Consider the following 21,496-nt stretch of genomic DNA (forward strand, 5'->3'; position numbering starts at 1 on the left):
AGCTTGGACTTAACTAATTTCTTTGGAGAGGTCAGAGACGGAGGTTCGAGTTTCAGTAGTTTGCTATTAACTCTGATAGGAAATGGATGCTTAAGATGTTTTTTAAATATAAAGATGTTCCCTTTCTGACTAATATTATAAGAATGTATCCAGATGTCTCTCGTTCCAACCAGAAGAGAAGGAAACAATTTCTCATTTTGAGACCCCAGGTAGTTCAGTTAGGGGCAACTTTTGCACTCAAGATATCCTTGCAAGTGCATTCTGACATATAAAGATAATAGATATGTTTTCTTTGAACCGCAACAGTTGTTTAAGTTTATTTCAGATAGAGAGCATTCTGTACCTACTACAGTGGTGCCTCACACAACGAACTTAATTCGTTCCAGGAGCAAGTTTGTTATGCGAAAAGTTCGTTATGTGAAACGCGTTTTCCCATAACAATACATGTTAAAAAAAATAATTCGTTCTGTAGCATAAAATATGCTAAGATGACATAAAAATAGATAAATTTTTGGTTATTATTTTTATTTAGATACATCTAAAAACATAATTGTTTTTTAAAACAACACACATTTTTTAAATTTAAAGACAGACTAAGTAGAGTCTAATTTTACAGTGAGAGAGGGCAGAGTCTCAGCGGCAAAAACTGGGACTTAACTGTTCATTTATTTTTTTTTTTTCTACCGTGTTTCCCCGATGATAAGGCAGGGCCATCAAATAAGACAGCCCCCCCTTTTTAGAAAAAAATGTAAAATAAGGCACCCCCCCCGCAAATAAGCCACCCACCGATACCTGCGCTTACCCGAATCGGGTGGTACGGTGGGTGACTCCGTGTGGTCCCTGGCACCCCCGACACGATCGGGGCAAGAGGGAGCTCAAGCCCTCTTGCCCCCCCAACTCCCCGACACGATCGGGGCAAGAGGGAGCTCAAGCCCTCTTGCCCTCCCGACTCCCCGACACGATCGGGGCAAGAGGGAGCTCAAGCCCTCTTGCCCCCCCGACTCCCCGACACGATCGGGGCAAAAGGGAGCCCAAGCCCTCTTGCCCCGCCGATTCCCCAACTCCCCGACAATATCGGGCCAGGAGGGAGCCCAAGTCCTCCTGGCCACGGCGACCCCCTAACCCCACCCTGCACTACATTACGGGCAGGAGGGATCCCAGGCCCTCCTGCCCTCGACGCAAACCCCCCCTCCCCCCAACGACCGCCCCCCCCAAGAACCTCCGACCGACCCCCCTGGCCGACCCCCACGACACCCCCAACCCCCTTCCCCGTACCTTTCTGTAGTTGGCCGGACAGACGGGAGCCAAACCCGCCTGTCCGGCAGGCAGCCAACGACGGAATGAGGCCGGATTGGCCCATCCGTCCCAAAGCTCCGCCTACTGGTGGGGCCTAAGGCGCCTGGGCCAATCAGAATAGGCCCGGGAGCCTTAGGTCCCTCCTGGGGGCAGGGCCTGAGGCACATGGTCGGGTCGGCTGGGGGGGCGGTCGGAGGTTCTTGGGGGGGGGCGGTCGTTGGGGGGAGGGGGGGTTTGCGTCGAGGGTAGGAGGGCCTGGGATCCCTCCTGCCCGTAATGTAGTGCAGGGTGGGGTTAGGGGGTCGCCGTGGCCAGGAGGACTTGGGCTCCCTCCTGGCCCGATATTGTCGGGGAGTTGGGGAATCGGCGGGGCAAGAGGGCTTGGGCTCCTTTTTGCCCCGATCGTGTCGGGGAGTTGGGGGGGCAAGAGGGAGCCAGGCGGAGAGAGGGCAGTTAAGCGCAGTGCCTGCGCGGAAGGATGCAGCTCGGGCGACTTCGTTGTGTGAAACGAAGTTCGTTGTACGAATCAAGACATAAAGTTCGTTGTGCGCAGCGTGCGCTGTGCGAGGCGTCCGTTGTGTGAGGCACCACTGTATATGAGTTTTACTGTTCTTAGTAGCTCAGCAAAGAATTGTTCAAGTGCACTCAGGCCCCCACCTTAATTCTTCTTGATATGTTCCCTTGACTTATTTCAGTTTATTCTTCAGCTACCTTCCTGAGATATATTGTGGACTAATTATACTCTGTAATAAGGTGATACCTACTAAATAATTTGGTGATCTATTTTCACTCTACATTGTATTTTTTTCTTTTTTGACTTGTAAAGATTGAAAACTTGAAATTTAAATAAAGAATTTTTTTTAAAAAAAACCTTATTGCAACAGTTCTACACTCAGTCCTCAGAAAACACCCAACCAATCAGGGTTTCCACAATGAATATGAATGAAATAAATTTGTATGTGCTACCTTCAATTTTATGCAGATTTATCTCATACATATTCAGTTTTGGGATCCTGGAACCTGATTGGGTAGATGTAGCTAAAGGACCAATAGTGTCGAACAATGATTACAGAAAAAACTGTCAAAGCAATGATTGAGAAGAATAATCCGAGAAACAAATTGTTTCAATATCCACAAATTCTTTAAAGTATATTAATATTTCAGAGAAATCGGTAATGGGAGCTAACCCGTGTAACCATAAGCTCCTTTGGGCGGTGTCTCAAATTGAGTGTTCAAAATTGATACCCTGTATGTTCTCTTGATAATTTTTAATCTTTTGTGTGATATTGAATATATATTCAGTGTCTTTTGTAACAGAATATACTGTCTTGGTTATACATTTCTCTGGGTTAGTCCATTCATACATCACACTCAAAAGTCTTTAGTGCCAGCCCAAATTTTAGTGCAAGGCTTAAATAAAGCAAACCAGTAAGTATATAAATGTTCATTAAAGTGTCAACTTAGCTTTGAAATTGTGAGTCAAGTATTTCCTGACAGAGCCCTGTTTCGGTCCTTCGTCAGGGGCAGGAGAAACTTTCACAACGTGTCTCTGGTTGACATAATGGTGTCTTCTGAGCTAAGAATGATCTGGTATCCTGCAATGGACAGCGTACATCTTAAACGTGTCTTGATGTCAATAGATTAAACTTTATTGAAACAAACAGAAACGCAATAGACCCCCCAGTTATATTGATTAAGATGTGTCTTAGCAAAATTACAAATATGAATCATGTTATCAAGCTGACAACCAATCAACGCACTCATTTAGTCCGTGGGGGCTAAATGTGTTTAAGTGAAAAATCCAGTATTGTTCTCGAGATAACAATCGTGATAGTTTGTCCCCATTAATTGTTTCTGAAATTTTTCAATAATGCACCATCTTAACTGAGAAAAAAGCATGATGGGATTCAATATGATGGCAGCTCTGGTGTTCAATCAGTCTGGTTCTGATTGGACAAGAAGTGCATCCAACATATATTAGTTTGCATGGACAGGTGATGACATAAATTACATAGCTGGATGAACATGATGTCGTTGCTTTCAATTTATAATGTTTGCCAGTCCTTATATGTATCCTGTAAGAGTCCACAAGATGAATGTCCACTCTCTTCAGAAGTATGCTGTAAATCTGAAGAAAGATTAGATGAAACCAAAATTTCAGCAAGGTTTCTCAATCGAGTCTAAGCAATTCAAGGTCTTTGCTGAAAAACTGGATGAAGTTGAAGAATGTACCAGTGTTGGTGTATACTTTACTTAATGGCATAAGACTGAGTCAGTACGCATACGTGATTGTTTTCATCTTGTTCTGGTCCAATAATAACCTATCATGGTTTGCATATAGAGCCCATAAATATACTTTGTGTACAACTGCATATGGATAACCTCTCATTAGAAATTTTTTATTTCCTGCAATTTTCTACACTGATTCAATGCGGCATACAATAAGAATTGTAACATTCATAGCAGTTACGGTGGAATTAGTGGTTACAATGGATTAAGGGCCAATTTCTGCTAGTGCAGTTGTTAACATGTTTTTACCTGTTCCTGGTATAATTAGAGAGTTGCGCGGGGACAGAAATCCCACCCGTCCCCACCCGTCCCCGCCAAAGTCCCACCCGTCCCCACCCGTCCCCGTGAGGAATCCCTCCGTCCCCACCCGTCCCCGTGAGGAATCCCTCCGTCCCCACCCGTCCCCGCGAGGAATCCCCTCCGTCCCCACCCGTCCCCGCGAGGAATCCCCTCCGTCCCCGCCCGTCCATATAAACTTCAGAAATAGTTATTTCATTTAATTATGCTACTGAATTAAAGGCTCTGGTAGAAACCCATTTACAAATAAGCAAAAAGACTTTATTAATTTGAAAATATTAATTGGGAAGAATACATACTTTGCAAATGGGTTTCTACCAGAGTCTCTAATGTTTATAAATTTTTATCAACACAACTAATATACTACTTTATCCTGAAGCAAAATAAAAAAAAAGAAATATAATTCTTTTCCTACCTTTGTTGCCTGGTTTCTGCTTTCCTCATGTTCTCATTCAATTCCTTCCATCCACTGTCTCTTCCTTCTGCATCTTCCATTTGCTCTGTTACTGTGCCTCTCCCTTTCTTCCCCCTTCCAAATTGGTCTGGCACCCATCTTCTTCTCTCCGCTCCCCCATAGTCTGGCATCTGTCTTCTTCCCTGCCAGTGTCTTCTCCCTACTCTCTCTTCCCCATTTCCTTTCAGCGTCCTTCTCCCCCCCATCTTCCCCATGTCCTGTCAGCGTCCTTCTCCCCCCTCTGTCTTCCACATGTGCTTTCAGTGTCCTTCTCCCCCCTCTGCTTCCCCATGTCCTTTCAGCGTCCTTCTCCCTCTCTGTCTTCCCCATGGCCTTTCAGCGTCCTTCTCCACCCACCCCCCCCCCGTCTTCCCCATGTCCTTTCAGCGTCCTTCTCCACCCCTTTGTCTTCCCCATGTGCTTTCAGCATCCTTCTCCCCCCTCTGTCTTCCACAAGTGCTTTCAGAGTCCTTCCCCCCCCCCCGCCCTTCCCATGGCCTTTCAGCGTCCTTCTCCACCCCTTTGTCTTCCCCATGTCCTTTCAGCGTCCTTCTCCACCCCTTTGTCTTCCCCATGTGCTTTCAGCATCCTTCTCCACCCCCCCGTCTTCCCCATGTCCTTTCAGCGTCCTTCTCCACCCCTTTGTCTTCCCCATGTGCTTTCAGAGTCCTTCCCCCCCCCCCGCCCTTCCCATGGCCTTTCAACGTCTTTCTCCACCCCTTTGTCTTCCCCATGTCCTTTCAGCGTCCTTCTCCACCCCTTTGTCTTCCCCATGTGCTTTCAGCATCCTTCTCCCCCCTCTGTCTTCCACAAGTGCTTTCAGATTCCTTCACCCCCCCGCCCTTCCCATGGCCTTTCAGCGTCCTTCTCCACCCCTTTGTATTCCCCATGTGCTTTCAGCGTCCTTCTCCCTCCTCTGTCTTCAAGTGCTTTCAGAGTCCTTCCCACCCTCCTCCCGTCTTCCCCATGGCCTTTCAGCGTCCTTCTCCCCACTCCTTCTCTACCGCCCCGGGTGCAGTACAGCCGGCCAGGTCCCCTTACTTTTGTGGCACTTCCCCGACCGACTGACAACAGCCCCGGTCCGACAAACCTCCCTGCCCTTAACTGCGAATCTAAATTACCTTATTACAGCTGCTGTAAGAAGATAATTTAGATTCGCGGCTACAGGGCAGGGAGGATTGTCGGACCGGGGCTGTTGTCGGTCGGTCGGTCGGGGAAGTGCCACAAAAGTAAGGGGACCTGGCCGGCTGTGCTGCAACCGGGGCGGGGTGTGGCGGGGCGGACCGCCCCCTCCCTTGGTAGCCACTCGAACCGCGAGGCTACTCTCCTCCTTACCTGCACTGCCTGCAGCACAGAGCCAAACGGAAGTCTTCCCGACGTCAGCGCTGACGTCGGAGGGAGGGAGGGCTTTGTTTAAGCCCTCCCTCCCCTCCGACGTCAGCGCTGACGTCGGGAAGACTTCCGTTCGGCTCTGTGCTGCAAGCAGAGAAGGTAGGGAGAAGAGCCGCGCGACTGAGTACATCCAGCTTTGTTTAAGCCCTCCCTCCCCTCCGACGTCAGCACTGACGTCGGGAAGACTTCCGTTCGGCTCTGTGCTGCAAGCAGAGAAGGTAGGGAGAAGAGCCGCGCGACTGAGTACATCCAGCCCCGCAGGAACCCCGCGACCCTCGGAGGCGTCCCCACGGGATCCCCGTGACCCTAGGGGGCGTCCCCACGGGATCCCCGCGACCCTAGGGGCGTCCCCACGGGATCCCCGTGACCCAAAGGGGGAACCCGCGGGATGCCCGCGGGTCCCGCGGGATTCCCGTCGTCCCCGTTCCCGTGCAGCTCTCTAGGTATAATATGGCTCTCAAGTGCACACTCATGAGTGACAATTATTTTTAAAATTTATTTTTACCATAAACAAAGTGTATTAAATTGTAGAGTAATAAAGTTGTTGGGGTAAAAATGTTAACAGTAGTTGCATTCATTGTAGTCATGGTACTTTTACTCAAAAATAATTTTTTTACGTTCTTTACTATACTTAAAAATAAATGCATGTTTTAATACTTAAGTACGAGGTGATGCACACTTACACAACACACACACACTATAGATGTGTATGTGTATCTATATAAAATCATTTTTTCTTTGTAGCTTAGCAGGGTTTAAAAAAAAGGTTTGGATAGTTTCCTAAAAGAAAAGTCCATAAGCCATTATTAAGTTGAACTTGGAAAAATCCATTGTTTATTTCTAGAAAAAGCAGTATAAAATCTGTTTTACTCTTTTGGAATTTTATCAGATACTTGTGACATTGATTGGTCTCTGTTGGAAACAGGATACTGGGCTTGATGGACCTTTTGATCTGTCCCAGTATGGCAACTTATATTCTTATGTTCTTATTTTAGGACACTGCTTTAGGAAAACCAAGAGAAGTATTCAGGTTACCTTCCGATTTGACCGCATATGATGATCGCCTTTGTGCATCTATATATTTTCCATCTTCAACCTTGGCTACTCTTTCTGATGGAACAGGAAGACTATACCTTCTCAGAACAAATACACGCGGAGGCAGTACAACTGAAAAGTGGGAGGTAAAATTTATGAAACCATATTTGCTTATAAATGTAAATTTTGCTGAATACAATGAAATGGCCACCAATCTTGTTGCCTCAGACTACAGTATTTTGTTTGAAAGAAGTAGTGCTATGTAGGTTGTCAGAATATTTTCTGTGCTCTTTATAGACTTTTATTCTTTCTTTTGGTTGGTTGTCTTTCTAGGTTTTCTTTCCTCAAACCAAATATAGTATGTATACCTTCTATAATATCCATATATAGTAGAATTCTGATTAACTGACACTCTCACCCAACTAGAAAAAAAGTTACCAGCAAAAAAATTAATTATCCTCCTTCCAACCCTGAAGCAGCAGAAGAGGTCCTGAGCTGCGAACCCTCTCTCTCCCCTGAAGCAGCGGCAGCAATCCAGAGCCGAAAATCCCCTTCCATGTCTCCCTCCCTTACTGAAAGCAGCAACAGCAGCCAGTCAGCAGAGGCAGCACTGAAAACAGGTTGCTTATGGCCAGCCCCAGCAGGGCCTTTCCTCTGATGCATCACTTCCGACGCTACAGAAGAAGGGCTCTGCTGGGGTTGGCCATGAGTAGCCTGTTTTCAGTGCTGCCTCTGCTGACTGGCTGCTGCTTTGAGTTGCTTTAGAAAGGGTCATCGGGGAGGGGAAGGAAGAGGGTCACTAAACTACCAGGAGGCTGATGTCAGGAATCTAGGGCAGGGTGGTTGATTTGGAGGGGTGGAGAGAGTGCTGGTAGACACTCATACCTCTCAACCCACCCTTATACATTGCCCCAAATCCTGGTATAATTTTTTCCACAGTAACTGGCCAACCAAACTTTTTTTTTTTTTTTTTTTCATTTTGCATGGTGTGGGATAACAAACGCACCACATTTGCATTCATTTCAATGCAGTATGCTGTCTGGGTTTCCACACAAGTTAACACCTGTACTGAAACCCTTTCTGCATTGCCATCCCATGCTAAACCTTTGGTAACCATGCAGGAAACTTTCTGTATTGGCCCCTGAGAGAATCATTTTGTTCTCGTTTGCCGGATCACTTTGAGTGCCTGATTAATCTTGCTGGATATGGAGCAAATTTTTTATTCATTTTTCATTTATCTTTTTTTTTTTTTTTTTTTTTAAACCCAACTTCTCCAGCTGAATAATTAAGATATTTTCCCTTCCAGACTATGGTAAATATATGAAGTTTCATAAAATAAAATATTATACTCTGTCTCTCAAAGGAAAATACAACAAGGTTAAAAATTCATAACTGTTCACAAGCAGTGTAATAAAAATATATATCAGGAACATGGAGATAAGATACAAAATAGCTAAATGAGATTTAAAAGACATAATTTTCTGAAATTTTTTTTAACCTGAAAAGAAGGGTTACTTTTGAAAGCTAATTAAAGAATGTTTTAAGGGCTCCTTTTACAAAGCAGCAGTAGTGATTCCTGGACAGCGAATGCAACAAAGTCCATCCCATTCCTGTAGGCTTTGTTGCATTTACCGCGCTCGGAAGCGCTACTGCAGAATTATAAAAGGAGCCCTAAGTTAATCCAATAAAAATAGGTATCACCTTTATTCCTTTTGTTTTATTTCTATTTATTTCTCTATATTACCTGAATGTAATAAATATTGAATTCTGTATATTGTAGCAGTCAGTTTTTTTAAAATTAGGTACGTAATGGCTTAGATCAGGGGTGTCCAACACGCAGGCCGCATGCGGCCCCATGAAGAATTTTGTGCGGCCCCACTTGCACTCGCAGTTTTCCTCTGCAGCCCCCAGCTGTTTAACCTCTTGCTGGCTCCCTCCTCCATCTTGCTGCAGCGTTCACTCAAAGTCACGGCCAGCAGCTCCTACGTGCCTCATGTGGCTGACCTGGAAGCATTTCCCGCCGCCCCCTTCCCAGCCTCCGCGTTTAAATTCAGAGAAAAGCGCTGCACTGCGCTACTGGCTTCGGCGTCTTCTATCCACTGCGGCCAACTCTAGCAGAAACAGGAAGTAGTCAGAGAGGGCGGGCTGCAGTGGACAGAAGATGGCGAGGCCAGCGGTAGCGCGGTGCAGCGCTTTTCTCTGAATTTAAATGCGGGCGAGACGGAGGAGGCTTAAAAGTAGCTGGTTTTGGCGGTGAGTGAGGGCAGGAGGGGGAGGTCGCCGGCTGTGCTGTGTTTCTCCGTGTTCGAATTCGAAAATGGAATTCGGTACGGAGGGACACAGCACTTGTCAGCGGCCACCGCAGTCGGGGGGGAGGGCGAGGACGCGGCTCAGGAGACTGGGAAGGTGTTGGCGGGCGGGGGCCTCCTCCTGCAGGCGTCCGGCTCATCCCGGCAGGGAGAGAGCTTGCCTGCGCTTCCTCCAGCGGTTGGTGAGTGAGGGCGGGAAGAGGGGAGTGCCTGGAGTGATCAGTTTTTTTAAAGTTTAAAGTTGCCGCCGCGGCTCCTTGCACGATTCTCGCCTGCATCGGAAGCCTTCTCCGACGCAGGTGCGGCTCATGAGAGGAGCCGCCGCAGTGGCTTTAAACTTTAAAATAAACTTCGGCCGGTAGTGCCGTTTTTCGTTGATGGAGGTCTGCGCGAGCAGGGAGGCCAGCGCTTTCCAATTTGTCTGCCCAGCGCTTTCCGATTTGTCTGGCTGCCGCATACGCACTCCTGCTGGCCACGGACCTACTGATCACAGATCAGAGATCACGGAAGCACGCAGGTAAGAGTGCGCATGCGCGGCTAGGGTTTTATTATATAGGATGATGGTATATAAAGGCCAAATGGCCCATCTAGTCTGCCCATCCGCAGTAACTATTATCTCTTCCACTCTCTAAGAGATCCCACGTAATGCTTCTGTGCTAGTTATCTTTTCTTCATAATGGTTTTAGAGGAAGGCAAAAGTAAGTTTGTTCTTCCCTATAGGAGAACCCACTTCTGCTCAAACAATGATTCCTCAAATATTGGGTGTTCAGCTGGGTCCTGCTTTCTTAGGGCCATCCTTGCTGCTGCTATTGAGGAGGGAACCAGGAAGCAGCTGGAGGGCAAGGTTGATTTCACTTGCAAGCTTGTTTCCATGTAGTGGGGGCTTTCTGTAGAGAGCAGGGTAAATCTGACACTCCTGCCATTCCATAGAATTGATTCCTAAGTTCTACATTGATCTCTGGACAACGAATTCCAGCAGCTGTTTATTAAGCCAAAAGTGGATTATTTGGTGGTGCAAGTTGTCAAAAGTTCCTCCCTTCATAGTAGAGTGGTAGCGAAGGATACCCATGACCGCAGGCTGGATTTTGTCATTAAAAGGCAATTTGAAGCCCCGATGCTCAGGCTGAAAGCCGTAGCAGCAGCCTCATATGTCACCCAGGCGTGCCACTCTAAATTGAGTTGGGTTACAGAATCAGACATGGTCATAGCCACTTTGCTAAAGAAGCAATCTATTGTAGCAGCTTAAGCAAAGGCCTGGGAGTGTTTCCAGACCTGGTTGGAGCTAGTTTTCATTCTTTGGCAAGGGTCTCAACGATCTAATGGCCAGGAATTGCGTCTCCTGGTCTTTTTGCCTTCTGGAGTGAGGAAGGAGGGCAAATTTTATAGGGTGGATGTCGCAGCCAGAATGGATTCTGAGTTTGGTTCCGCTGTACTGGTAACAGGCTTACCTGTCCCACCCTAGATCCAGGGACTACTATGATACTTCCCTTTGGTCAAGGCAGATGTTCCTGTTGCACTAGAAGGGAAGATTAGGTACTTACCTTGGTAATCTTCTTTCCAGTAGATAGGAACATCAGTCTTGTCACCCGCCCTGTTAGTTGGTTAGCCTACTTTCTGTCTCAGACATGCCTATATAGTCAGATGCCTTGTTTACCTCTACTGCCTAGCACAGTCAGGGAGGGAGAAGAGATTTACTACCTATAGAATTACAATTATAAGTGTGTGGCATGTTAATTTCTACCTCATTATTATACTTACAATGAGTTACATTTGTTTATATTTCTTAATGTCTTTATTGAGCAGAACAGATTTGGGTTGTACCAGGAAGAATCCCTGTGTCCCCTCTCTTTTGTACATACTCAAGGACTGGTTAGTGGCTTTGATACAGACTGAGGAGATCCAGCAAGCCCAAAGTGATCAGAAGAATATGTAAGAATTACTGGGAATCGCAAATCTATGTTATCTGTGCAGGGCCTGGCACTTTGGAATGCGTTACCGTTGACCCAAATGACTATTCTTTTGCAGTTCAGAAAGGGGGTGAAAGCTGTGTTTGAGTGCTTTTTTTAGGTGCCAGCAATGTGACAGTATGAGTTTGAGCTGTTTTCTACTGTTTCATTCTGTTTTCTATCTGTTTGTTTTGTACTTGTTTTAATTTTTATCATGATTTATGTATGGGATTTTGTCTCCCGCTTAGATTTAATTTTAAATAAATAAATAATTTTTTTAAAAAGAGGCACTCTACACACTTCGCAGTCAAAGAGGGCTATAATCGTTGGTGAAGACTGATATTCCTATCTACTAGAAAGAAGATTACCAAGGTAAGTATCTTTTTTTTTTTTTTTCCTTTTGTTTTATAAATCTTTATTCATTTTCTTATGTTACAACAAGTGTTTCAAATAAATTCATTAGAAACTTGAATATGCACACTTGATTAACTTATAGATTAATATCAATTTTAACATTTCTTTAGAAAATCAATATTAAATATAGTTATAATAATATGCAAGAAATTTAAATTTATATAATTATTATTGAATATAATATTCCCTACCCCTCCCTCCCTCCCTTCCAATCAATAATATATAGATTTAGCTTTATTGAGAAAAAAATTCATTCAAATATTGATATAGTATGTAATACCTAGAAATAAAATCCCACCCCATTTCCTTTTAATCAAATATCTTATCTTGGGAAAAGTTATTTATTCATTACAAAAATTTGTTAACGGTCCCCAGATTTTTTGAAATTTGCTTATATAGCCTTTTTGTGTTGCAATGGTGAGCTCCATTTTGTAAATATGGCATACGGTATTCCACCAGAAAATGTAGTTTAATCTGTCATGTTTTTTCCAATTGAATGTGATTTGTTGTATTGCTATTCCAGTTAAAATAAATAGAAGTTTGTTATTACTTGATGATATTTGACTTCTTGCTCTCATAGTTGTTCCAAATAATATAGTATCATATGTCAAGGCTACTGGATTTTCTAACATCCTATTAATTTGGGGCCAAATTGATTTCCAGAATGATAAGATAAATGGACAGAAGAATAAAAGATGGTCTAATGTCCCAATTTCAACGTGACAATGCCAGCATCTATTAGATCTAGAGCTATCCAATTTTTGTAAACGAACAGGGGTCCAAAAAGCTCTATGTAAAAGAAAAAACCAAGTTTGTCTCATAGATGCTGACATCGTACACTTTAACCTCCAAGACCAAAGTCGTGGCCATTGAGATGCATTAATTTGATGTTTTATCTCAATGCTCCAAGGTAAGTATCTAATCTTCCTCTTTTTCTACTGAATACAGTACAATTTCATTTGCTATGTGGATTTTCCATAGCTAACATATTCCATTTAAAACATTTGAAATAAAATGCTATTATCTATCTTTGTTGATTGGATGTTTTATTTTTTTCATCATGTTGGTTCCAGTTTCTGGGGTTTTTGGGTTTTTTTTTATTCTGTCTGTTTTTCAAGTGTCTGCTGTCCATTTGTCTTTTCTCCTCTCTCCTGTCTATTGCCCTGCTGGGGAGGGCTTCGATGGAAGCTCCAGTAACGGGATGGTTAGGATAGACTGGAGTGAGCTTCAATGGCAACTCTAGTAGTGAGAACCTAAAGCCAGGCGGACTTCTATGGTCTATAGCCCAGAAATATTGAAGAAAAACCACAATTTAATAACAATGAATGTATGTGAGTGTGACTATTGGGCAGACTGGATGGACCGTTCATGTCTTTATCTGCTGTCTTTTACTATGTTACTATTCCTTTTTAGCTCTTTTCTGCCTCTCTCTCCCTTCTTCTTCTCCTACCTCTCTTTTTCACTTTTCAGCTACCTATCAAATTTCCATTTTCTCTCTCATACCCCATCTCATTCCTTCCTCAGCCCTCCATTCCCTTTCATCTTCAACTTACCCCATTATATATTTCTACCCTCTAATTGCTATCCTCTCATTCATTTCCTTGCCACTCCCTCTTCCCTCTCCTGGCCTCTCCCACAGAGTTCTACCATTGTCAGCATTCTTCTTCCTCCACCATTCTAGCCTAGCATATGCTCCCACTTCCTTCCCTCCCCACCCTCATAACCTGATATCTCCCTGTCCCTTCTCTCTTCCATCCTGCACTCTCCCCATTGTCTAGTATTTTTCCTGCTCTCTTCCCTCACTCTGGCATGTCTCTATCACTCTTTTTTGCTCCTGGTTCTAACATCTTCCTCTTTCTCCCTCTCATCCAACTCCATATCCAATATCTCTCTCTCTCCCCATCCCATGTGTCCTGAGTGTAATGTCTCTAATCCCCCTCTCCCATGAAGCATTCTATCCCAGCCATAGCCAGCATTTCTGTTTTTCTCTCTCTCCCTCCCCCCCTTATGTTTTGGATTAAACATCTCTACACCCCCCAAATTCAGCATCTGTCCCTTCCTCCCCTTCACCATCAAGTGCAACATTTCTCACTCCTCATGCACCATCTCGCCCTCCTCTCCCCTCCTATGCCCAACATTTCTTCCTCTCTCCTTTCCATGCATCTCTCCCTACCCGTATGCAGGATTTCTCCCTTTCTCTCCTCTTTCCATGTCTTTGCTGCTTCTCTCCCTTCTTTTCCTCCACTTCATGTCCAACAATTCTTCCGCTCTCCACTCTCATGTGCAGCATCTTTCTTTCCTTCCCTCCCCTGTCTCACTCACAACTCTCCCACCCTAAAGCATGACTTCTGTTTCAGCCGGATAAGGGCAGGATGCTGCAGAAAAGAAGCTTCCAGGTTAGCGGTGGGCAGCATGTGGGAATCACTGCTGCTACCAGAACCCATTGAAGCGATGCTTTAGGGAGGGAGATGCAGGATTGCAGAGGCCCATCCTGCTCCCTTCACGCCAGCGCTGTCTAGGTGCATCACTGCTGGGTGGGCCCACATAGCTGTGCCACTGATTACCTTTTAGGACCTTACCTTTTAGCAGTAACAGGGATAGTTTACAATCTGATGATGATGTCTTCAAAGACTTCAGGGTTACATAAGAGGCATGCAAGAATTCAGAATTTGTCTAAATGGTTAATTCTTCCATTGCAGTTGTACAGTGTACAGATGCATTATAGGCTGATCTGGAAAGCCTAGATGCACCTGGACAGGCTCTCCAATATGGGCCAGAATTAGTGTGCAGTTACTGCATATACTTGAATAAATTTTCTGGGTATCAAAGCAAATTACATTGGTGTAGAGCAAAGAGTTAGTTAATTAGAGGGGCTTTGGATTTGTATTGAATAGTACAAGATTTCTGTGATTGCACCTTCTACCTTGTTCTTTAAGCTGCCAGGAAGGAGTGATTTTTAGATAAGCAAAGAATAATAAGTTATATTGACTTAGCTTCGCATAAGTGTAAAGAACATTTGTAAGATTTGATAGTTCCAAAGTCTCCTGTCATGCACCAAAAGAAAGCTACACTCAATTTGAAACAAATTCAAATGTGCACTGCTGTGTGTGAAATCCATTTGCACTGTGCATTAGGTGTCTCAATCTTTTTTATTGGCTGATTTGTTACATTGCTACTCAGCAGGACTAAAGTAGAAGCAAGGTAAGTTATATGCCTGGAAGAGGTACATTAAAGTGTGAAAGGTTTAGGACATCTTCTCAATTGTACTTCTGTTTATGTAAGATTCTATGAACATCTAAATTAGTAGAGATTGTTGTACAATCAAAAGATAAAAAATGAAATAAGAAAGTTTAAGATATTTCCTTATGGTTTAATAGCTAAGCACCCATTGAAATGGCCAGAGGCTAACAATGACTGTTTTATGTGGATCTTATGTCATCATCTGTATCCAATTAAGTTGCAAGTTATGTATGAGAAGGTTAGCTCTTAATTAATAATAACTTTATTTTTCTATACTGCCAACATCCCAAAATTTCTAGTCGGTTGACAGAATAAAAAGGACTGGACATTCCAGTGATGATACAAAGCACACAGAAAGGCAGTACAATATTTCAATAATGAAGAATAAAGTAAGAAACTATGGCATAGTCATCAATCAAGTAACAAATTTTTTTAACAAATAGGTCTTAACTAGTTTCTAAAGGTGCAATAAGATACAGATTGTTGAGTCATATCATCTAACCATACTTGAACTTTACCTTAGCTGCTTTTGTTAGAGTAGACAAATCTCAGTATATAATGCATTGTAGAAAATGTTGGAATAACTTTCGGTATAATCTCAATTTTCTGCATTTCATAGGAAGAAATCAACTTTTTTCTAGGGTTTTTTCCTGTGGAGGGGGATACATTTAACCAAAACTAAATTTAATTTAATGTACTCTTTTTTATTTATTGCAACAGCAGTAGTATTCACCATACTGGACAAAGAGCTGCCTTGACCAGAGCAAGCTGGGAAACTAGTGGCCAGTATCTACCATCTTTTTCTTAGTAGACTTATTATAGAATAGACGGAGGACAACAGAACACCTTTTAGTTTTTTTTTTGTGGGGGGGGAAGCTCCAGCTGTGTCTACTAGCTCCCACCATGGTTTCTCACTTTACATTTAGTCATTTTTATATACATTTTCATGTAAATCATATAGGACCAGGAATACAAAGGGGTTTATGCGTTTAGCTGCAGCCACTAAACACACAAACCCCAACCACTTGTTTGTCAGTTTTCAGCAGCACTACCGTATTTTCACGCAAATAACACGCACCCGTATAAAACGCGCACACGTGTATAGCGCGCAGAAATCACGATGATAAGCACAAAAACTTTGGTATAACGCGCTCACGATTATACCGCGCATGCTGCCCGACTCTCCGTTCACCCCCCTGACTTCCGTGCACTGCCCCGCCTCTCCGTGCGCTGTCCCGACTCTCCGTTCACCCCCCCTGACTTCCGTGCACTGCCCCGACTTTCCGTGCGCTGTCCCGACTCTCCGTTCACCCCCCCCTGACTTCCGTGCACTGCCCCGCCTCTCCGTGCGCTGTCCCGACTCTCCGTTCACCCCCCCTGACTTCCGTGCACTGCCCCGCCTCTCCGTGCGCTGTCCCGACTCTCCGTTCACCCCCCCTGACTTCCGTGCACTGCCCCGACTTTCCGTGCGCTGTCCCGACTCTCCGTTCACCCCCCCTGACTTCCGTGCACTGCCCTGAATTTCCGTGCGCTGTCCCGACTCTCCGTTCACCCCCCCTGACTTCCGTGCACTGCCCCGCCTCTCCGTGCGCTGTCCCGACTCTCCGTTCACCCCCCCCTGACTTCCGTGCACTGTCCCCCCTTGAAGGTCTGTCCCCATCCTGAAAGCCTGATGCCCCCCGCCCCGACGTCCAATATCGGGCCAGGAGGGAGCCCAAATCCTCCTGGCCACGGCGACCCCCTAACCCCACCCCGCACTACATTACGGGCAGGAGGGATCCCAGGCCCTCCTGCCCTCGACGCAAACCCCCCTCCCCCCCAACGACCGCCCCCCCCAAGAACCTCCGACCGCTCCCCCAGCCGACCCGCGACCCCCCTGGCGACCCCCACGACCCCCCCACCCCCCTTCCCCGTACCTTTGGTAGTTGGCCGGACAGACGGGAGCCAAACCCGCCTGTCCGGCAGGCAGCCAACGAAGGAATGAGGCCGGATTGGCCCATCCGTCCTAAAGCTCCGCCTACTGGTGGGGCCTAAGGCGCGTGGGCCAATCAGAATAGGCCCTGGAGCCTTAGGTCCCACCTGGGGGCGCGGCCTGAGGCACATGGTCGGGTTGGGCCCATGTGCCTCAGGCCGCGCCCCCAGGTGGGACCTAAGGCTCCAGGGCCTATTCTGATTGGCCCACGCGCCTTAGGCCCCACCAGTAGGCGGAGCTTTAGGACGGATGGGCCAATCCGGCCTCATTCCTTCGTTGGCTGCCTGCCGGACAGGCGGGTTTGGCTCCCGTCTGTCCGGCCAACTTCCAAAGGTACGGGGAAGGGGGGTGGGGGGGTCGTGGGGGTCGGCCAGGGGGGTCGCGGGTCGGCTGGGGGGGCGGTCGGAGGTTCTTGGGGGGGGGACGGTCGTTGGGGGGGAGGGGGGTTTGCGTCGAGGGCAGGAGGGCCTGGGATCCCTCCTGCCCGTAATGTAGTGCGGGGTGGGGTTAGGGGGTCGCCGTGGCCAGGAGGGTTTGGGCTCCCTTCTGGCCCGATATTGTCGGGAAGTCGGCGGTCCTTCGGGGTGGGGGTGCGAGTGGTCCTGCCGGGGGGGGGGGGATGTATCGGACGTCGGGGAGTCGGCCGGGCAAGAGGGCTTGGGCTCCCTCTTGCTCCGATCGTGGATGCGGGTGCGGGTGGGAGCGCGTGCGAGTGGTCGTTCGGGGTGGGGGTGCGAGTGGTCCTGCTGGGGGGCTGAATCGGGCGTCGGGCGGGGTGGGAACTATGTTTGAAAACTTTCGTATACCGCGCTCACGCATATAACGCGCGAGGGGTATGCGCGGTAGGTAAAAACGCGTATAACGCGCGCATTATATGCGTGAAAATACGGTATATAGGTGCTGCTGCATAAAATTGTCACTGACTGCCCTGCACTATTCATATAGTGCCAGGGTATACTGAGCTATAGAGATAGTAACTATATTCAGTGAAAGAGTCGTCCTAGCTTAAGCTGCTGAATTGTGAAGTGAAATGAAGAATGCTACATAAAAAATAAGAATAGCTATACTGTGTCAGACCAGTGGTCCATGTAGCTCAGTATCCTGTTTCCAACAGTGGCCAATTCAAGTCACAAACACCTGGCAGAAACCCAAATAGTAACAATAGTAATACTTCCTGTGCAAACAACATACAATTCCTTACTGATGGGTTCTATACCCCAACTTGGAATTCAGAAGAAGTCAATCATTTTTATCAGCTCCACCTCCTTGTGTCCTTAGGCAGTGCCCTCTCCCTTCAGTCTTAACTTCTACAAGTGAGTTGAGAACCTCAACAGATTGGCGTTGAGAGCCATTCGGTTGGCCCTATGATTCTTTCAGACACAGCTGGTGGGCAAAGCAGTCGGAGTTTTCTCAGACATTGCTACAGCCATGTCATACATCAACAGGCAAGGGGGAACTAAAAGTGCTCCACTGCAGCTAGATTCCCAATTGTTGTTCTTCTGGGTGGAATCCACTTACAGACCATAGCAAAGGCTCATGGAGCAGGCGTGGACAGTGTCCAAGCCGACTATCTCAGCAGACAGTTCCTGGATCCAGGAGAATGGCCGTCTCGGAATTGTGAATCGCTGGGGGGCAGCCGCCAGTCAATCTCATGGTATCAGTGGCCAACTGGAAAGCCCCTTGCTTCTTCAGTCAAAGCTTTGAGCTGGTAAGCATCGGGATGCTTTAGTGCAGCCTTGACCAACAAAAGAGCTCTTGTATGTGTTCCTTCCATGGCCAATGATAGGCTGTTATTCACAAGTTAATGGCCCATTGGGGATTAGTGATCCTCCTGGTTCTGGGTTGGTTGCGTCCATGGTACATGGTTCCAGTTCAGTTTTAACAGGACAGCAGTCTCAGACTGCTGCTGCATCAGGGCCTTCTGTCTCAGACGGCCCATCACTTTAGACAATCTGGAAAGCTTTGGACTTATGGCATGTTTGAGAGCACTGCCTTATTGCGCAGAGGATATTCGGATAGGGTTATCATGACTCTTAAGATTTAAGAAGCCATCATCAGTGGCGGCTTATGCTGAAGCATGGAAACTGTTCCAGCAGTGATATAAGGAGAGACAGACCCAGGCTGGGCTTCTATTTCTGAAGTACTGTCCTTCCTGCAGGAAAGCCCAGAGAAAGGCTTGGCAGTTGGATTACTCAAGGTTCAGCTGGCCAGCCTTTCCTGCTTCAGGGCTAGAGCAGGCAAAGCATCTGTAGCTTCTCATCTGGATGTCTCCAGATTCTTGAAGGGAGCGTTGAGGCTCCATCCTCTGGTTTGGCAGCCGTTTCCTGTGTGGCATCTTAACACTGTCTTACAAGCTCTCTCTAAGCACCACATGAGCCTTTAGCAGAAACATCTGTCATGGATCTTTCCATGAAGTCAGCCTTCTTAGTAGCAATCACTTCATTGAGGAGTGTGTTGGAGCTACAGGCTCTTATCATGTAGAGAGTCTTTTCTCAGAATCACAGAAAAGCACACCATGCTTTTTTTTATGCCAAAGGTAGTTTTGGCATTTCACGTCAATCAGGAAGTTCAGCTTCCTACATTTCAGTCCACAGGTAAGAAGAAGCAGGACAAGGTTTTGCAGTTACTGGATGTTCAGAGAGTGCTTCTCTGCTACCTGGAGGTAATAAATGACTTTCGTTTTTCAGATCACCTCTTTATCTTATCCAGCTCTAATCATAAGGGAAGACCAGCTTTTAAGGCTTCTATATCACGATGGATCCGCAGCGTATATGAGCTGTGTTAAGCACCTGCCAGTGGCCTTGCAGACTCGCTCTTCCAGATGTGTGGCTTTGTCAGGGCCATGCCACATGAGGAAATTTGTAGGGTGACCACTTGATCCACTCTCCATACCTTTATGAAATTTTACAAAGTGGACGTGACAGCACAAATGGACGAGGATTTTGAGTCCTTAGTGCTAATAATAATAATTATTATTTATTTTCTTGTATACCGCCCTGCCAGTAGTCACAGGCTCATCTGTCCCAGCCTAGACTCAAGGAACTTCTCTGGTACGTCCCATCTATAAGGAATCATATGCTGTTTGCACAGGAAAGAAAGAAGGACTAGGTACTTACTTTGATAATCCTCTTTCCTGTAGAACAGCATACAATTCCTTAAGCCCCGCCCTGTCAGATAACTAAAATGCCTGCATTGGAGTACCCTGGGTTTGAATTTCCAATGGCTTGCCTCATGGCAGCCAAAAAGATGAGAAGAGAATTTTTGGGTGGCAAAATATCGGAGCCACTCTGATTAAAGTACACAATTTGCGAAGAGCTATACAACTGTTAATGCCGGTTTCTCACGGGTATAGAAAATGGAGATGTTGATTCCATCTTTACGTTGCCAGTTCTTATTGAATGTTTACCGTCTTTTTGTTTTCTTATGCAGAGCAGATTACAATTAACTTTACTGGGGAATTCCCCGAATTTCTCCTTGTTATAATTTCTCTTCTTTAGGGGTTGCCACTTGCTTTGGTATGGACTGAAGAGAGAGGGCACTGCCCAGGGAGACAAGGAGGTGAATCTGAGAAAAATGATTGAAACCTTCTGCAAGCCAACTCACGAGTTGGGGTATAGAACCAATCTGTAAGGAATTGTTTGCTGTTCTACAGGAAAGAGGATTATCAAGGTAAGTACCTAATCATTCCTTCTGTTCCATAACTGTTATTAGAAAAGCATTTCTGGTTGCATAGGCCATTGAATGGGGGGTGCCATAGGGAACATGGCCCCACCAATATTGTACCAGCAGAGCATCAAAAACTTGAAAGTTTGGGAGCAGGGCTGGTAATTGGTTTGTTTGACTCCTCCAAACAAAAGGGTGTTCCACTGCCCCAATTGATTAATCAGGGACGGTTCCCTGAATAATACTACTCTGTTGAGTCAATGATGAAATCCCTGTGCTCGTGTTTAAATACTTCGCACACATTCGGAGCCATAGAAGTGGTGGCACTGAATATGTGTGAAGTATTTAAACACAACCACGAGGGCAACCAATCAAAATGTTCAAGTAAACCAATAATTAAATACTTTTAACTATCTTACCTTTCTCTCAAGGAAAAATGTCTCAAATAAAACTATAACAAATTATTGGCAAAATAATTATCTGATCTAGTCCCTGTGTTCCAAACTATCTTAAAACAGTTCACTACTTTATAATAGAATATAAGTATTCTTTACATCGTAGCATAATCTCCCCAGTTGCCAAAGCAGTGCAAACAAGGAGTCAAGTTCAGGAGACTATTTGGCAAACTGTTTAAGATATTTTGGAATGCTAGTGCACCTTTGTAAAAGGAGCCCTTAATATGTCAACCCTGCATTACGTAGCTATAGTTTGGGTTCCTCTTTTCCACATGTATCACTTTGCACTTGCTCACATTAAATGTCAACTGCCATTTTGATGACCAGTCTTCGCAAGGTTCTTTTGCAATTTTTCACAATCCTCTTGCAATTTAGCAACTTTGAACAATTTTGTGTTGTCAACAAATTTAATTGCTTCACTAGTTATCCCTATCTCTAGATCAAGGGTAGGGAACTCCGGTCCTCAAGAGCCGTATTCCATTCGGGTTTTCAGGATTTCCCCAATGAATATGCATGAGATCTATTTGCATGCACTGCTTTCAATGCATATTCATTGGGGAAATCCTGAAAACCCGACTGGAATACGGCTCTCAAGGACCGGAGTTCCCTACCCCTGCTCTAGATCATGAATAAATATGTTAAAAAAAGCAAAATTGAACAGTCCCAGCACAGACTCTTAGGGGGACCCCACTTTCTACCCTTTTCCGTATAAGATACTGACCATTGAACCCTAT

At 45.6% G+C, this 21,496-nt stretch overlaps 1 protein-coding gene across 5 annotated transcripts in view; it reads left to right on the forward strand.

The window, feature by feature from the left end:
• Nucleotides 1-21,496, forward strand: part of NUDCD1 (NudC domain containing 1) — a 214,440-nt gene that overhangs the window by 99,129 nt on the left and 93,815 nt on the right. For all 5 annotated transcript variants that reach the window (XM_033933051.1, XM_033933050.1, XM_033933048.1 and 2 more), the window contains one exon: nucleotides 6,724-6,909. In XM_033933051.1, the coding sequence (XP_033788942.1) occupies nucleotides 6,724-6,909 (186 nt within the window). The remainder of the gene's footprint in view (nucleotides 1-6,723; nucleotides 6,910-21,496) is intronic.

Source organism: Geotrypetes seraphini, chromosome 2 (assembly GCF_902459505.1).
Source record: "Geotrypetes seraphini chromosome 2, aGeoSer1.1, whole genome shotgun sequence".
Taxonomy (NCBI): domain Eukaryota; kingdom Metazoa; phylum Chordata; class Amphibia; order Gymnophiona; family Dermophiidae; genus Geotrypetes; species Geotrypetes seraphini.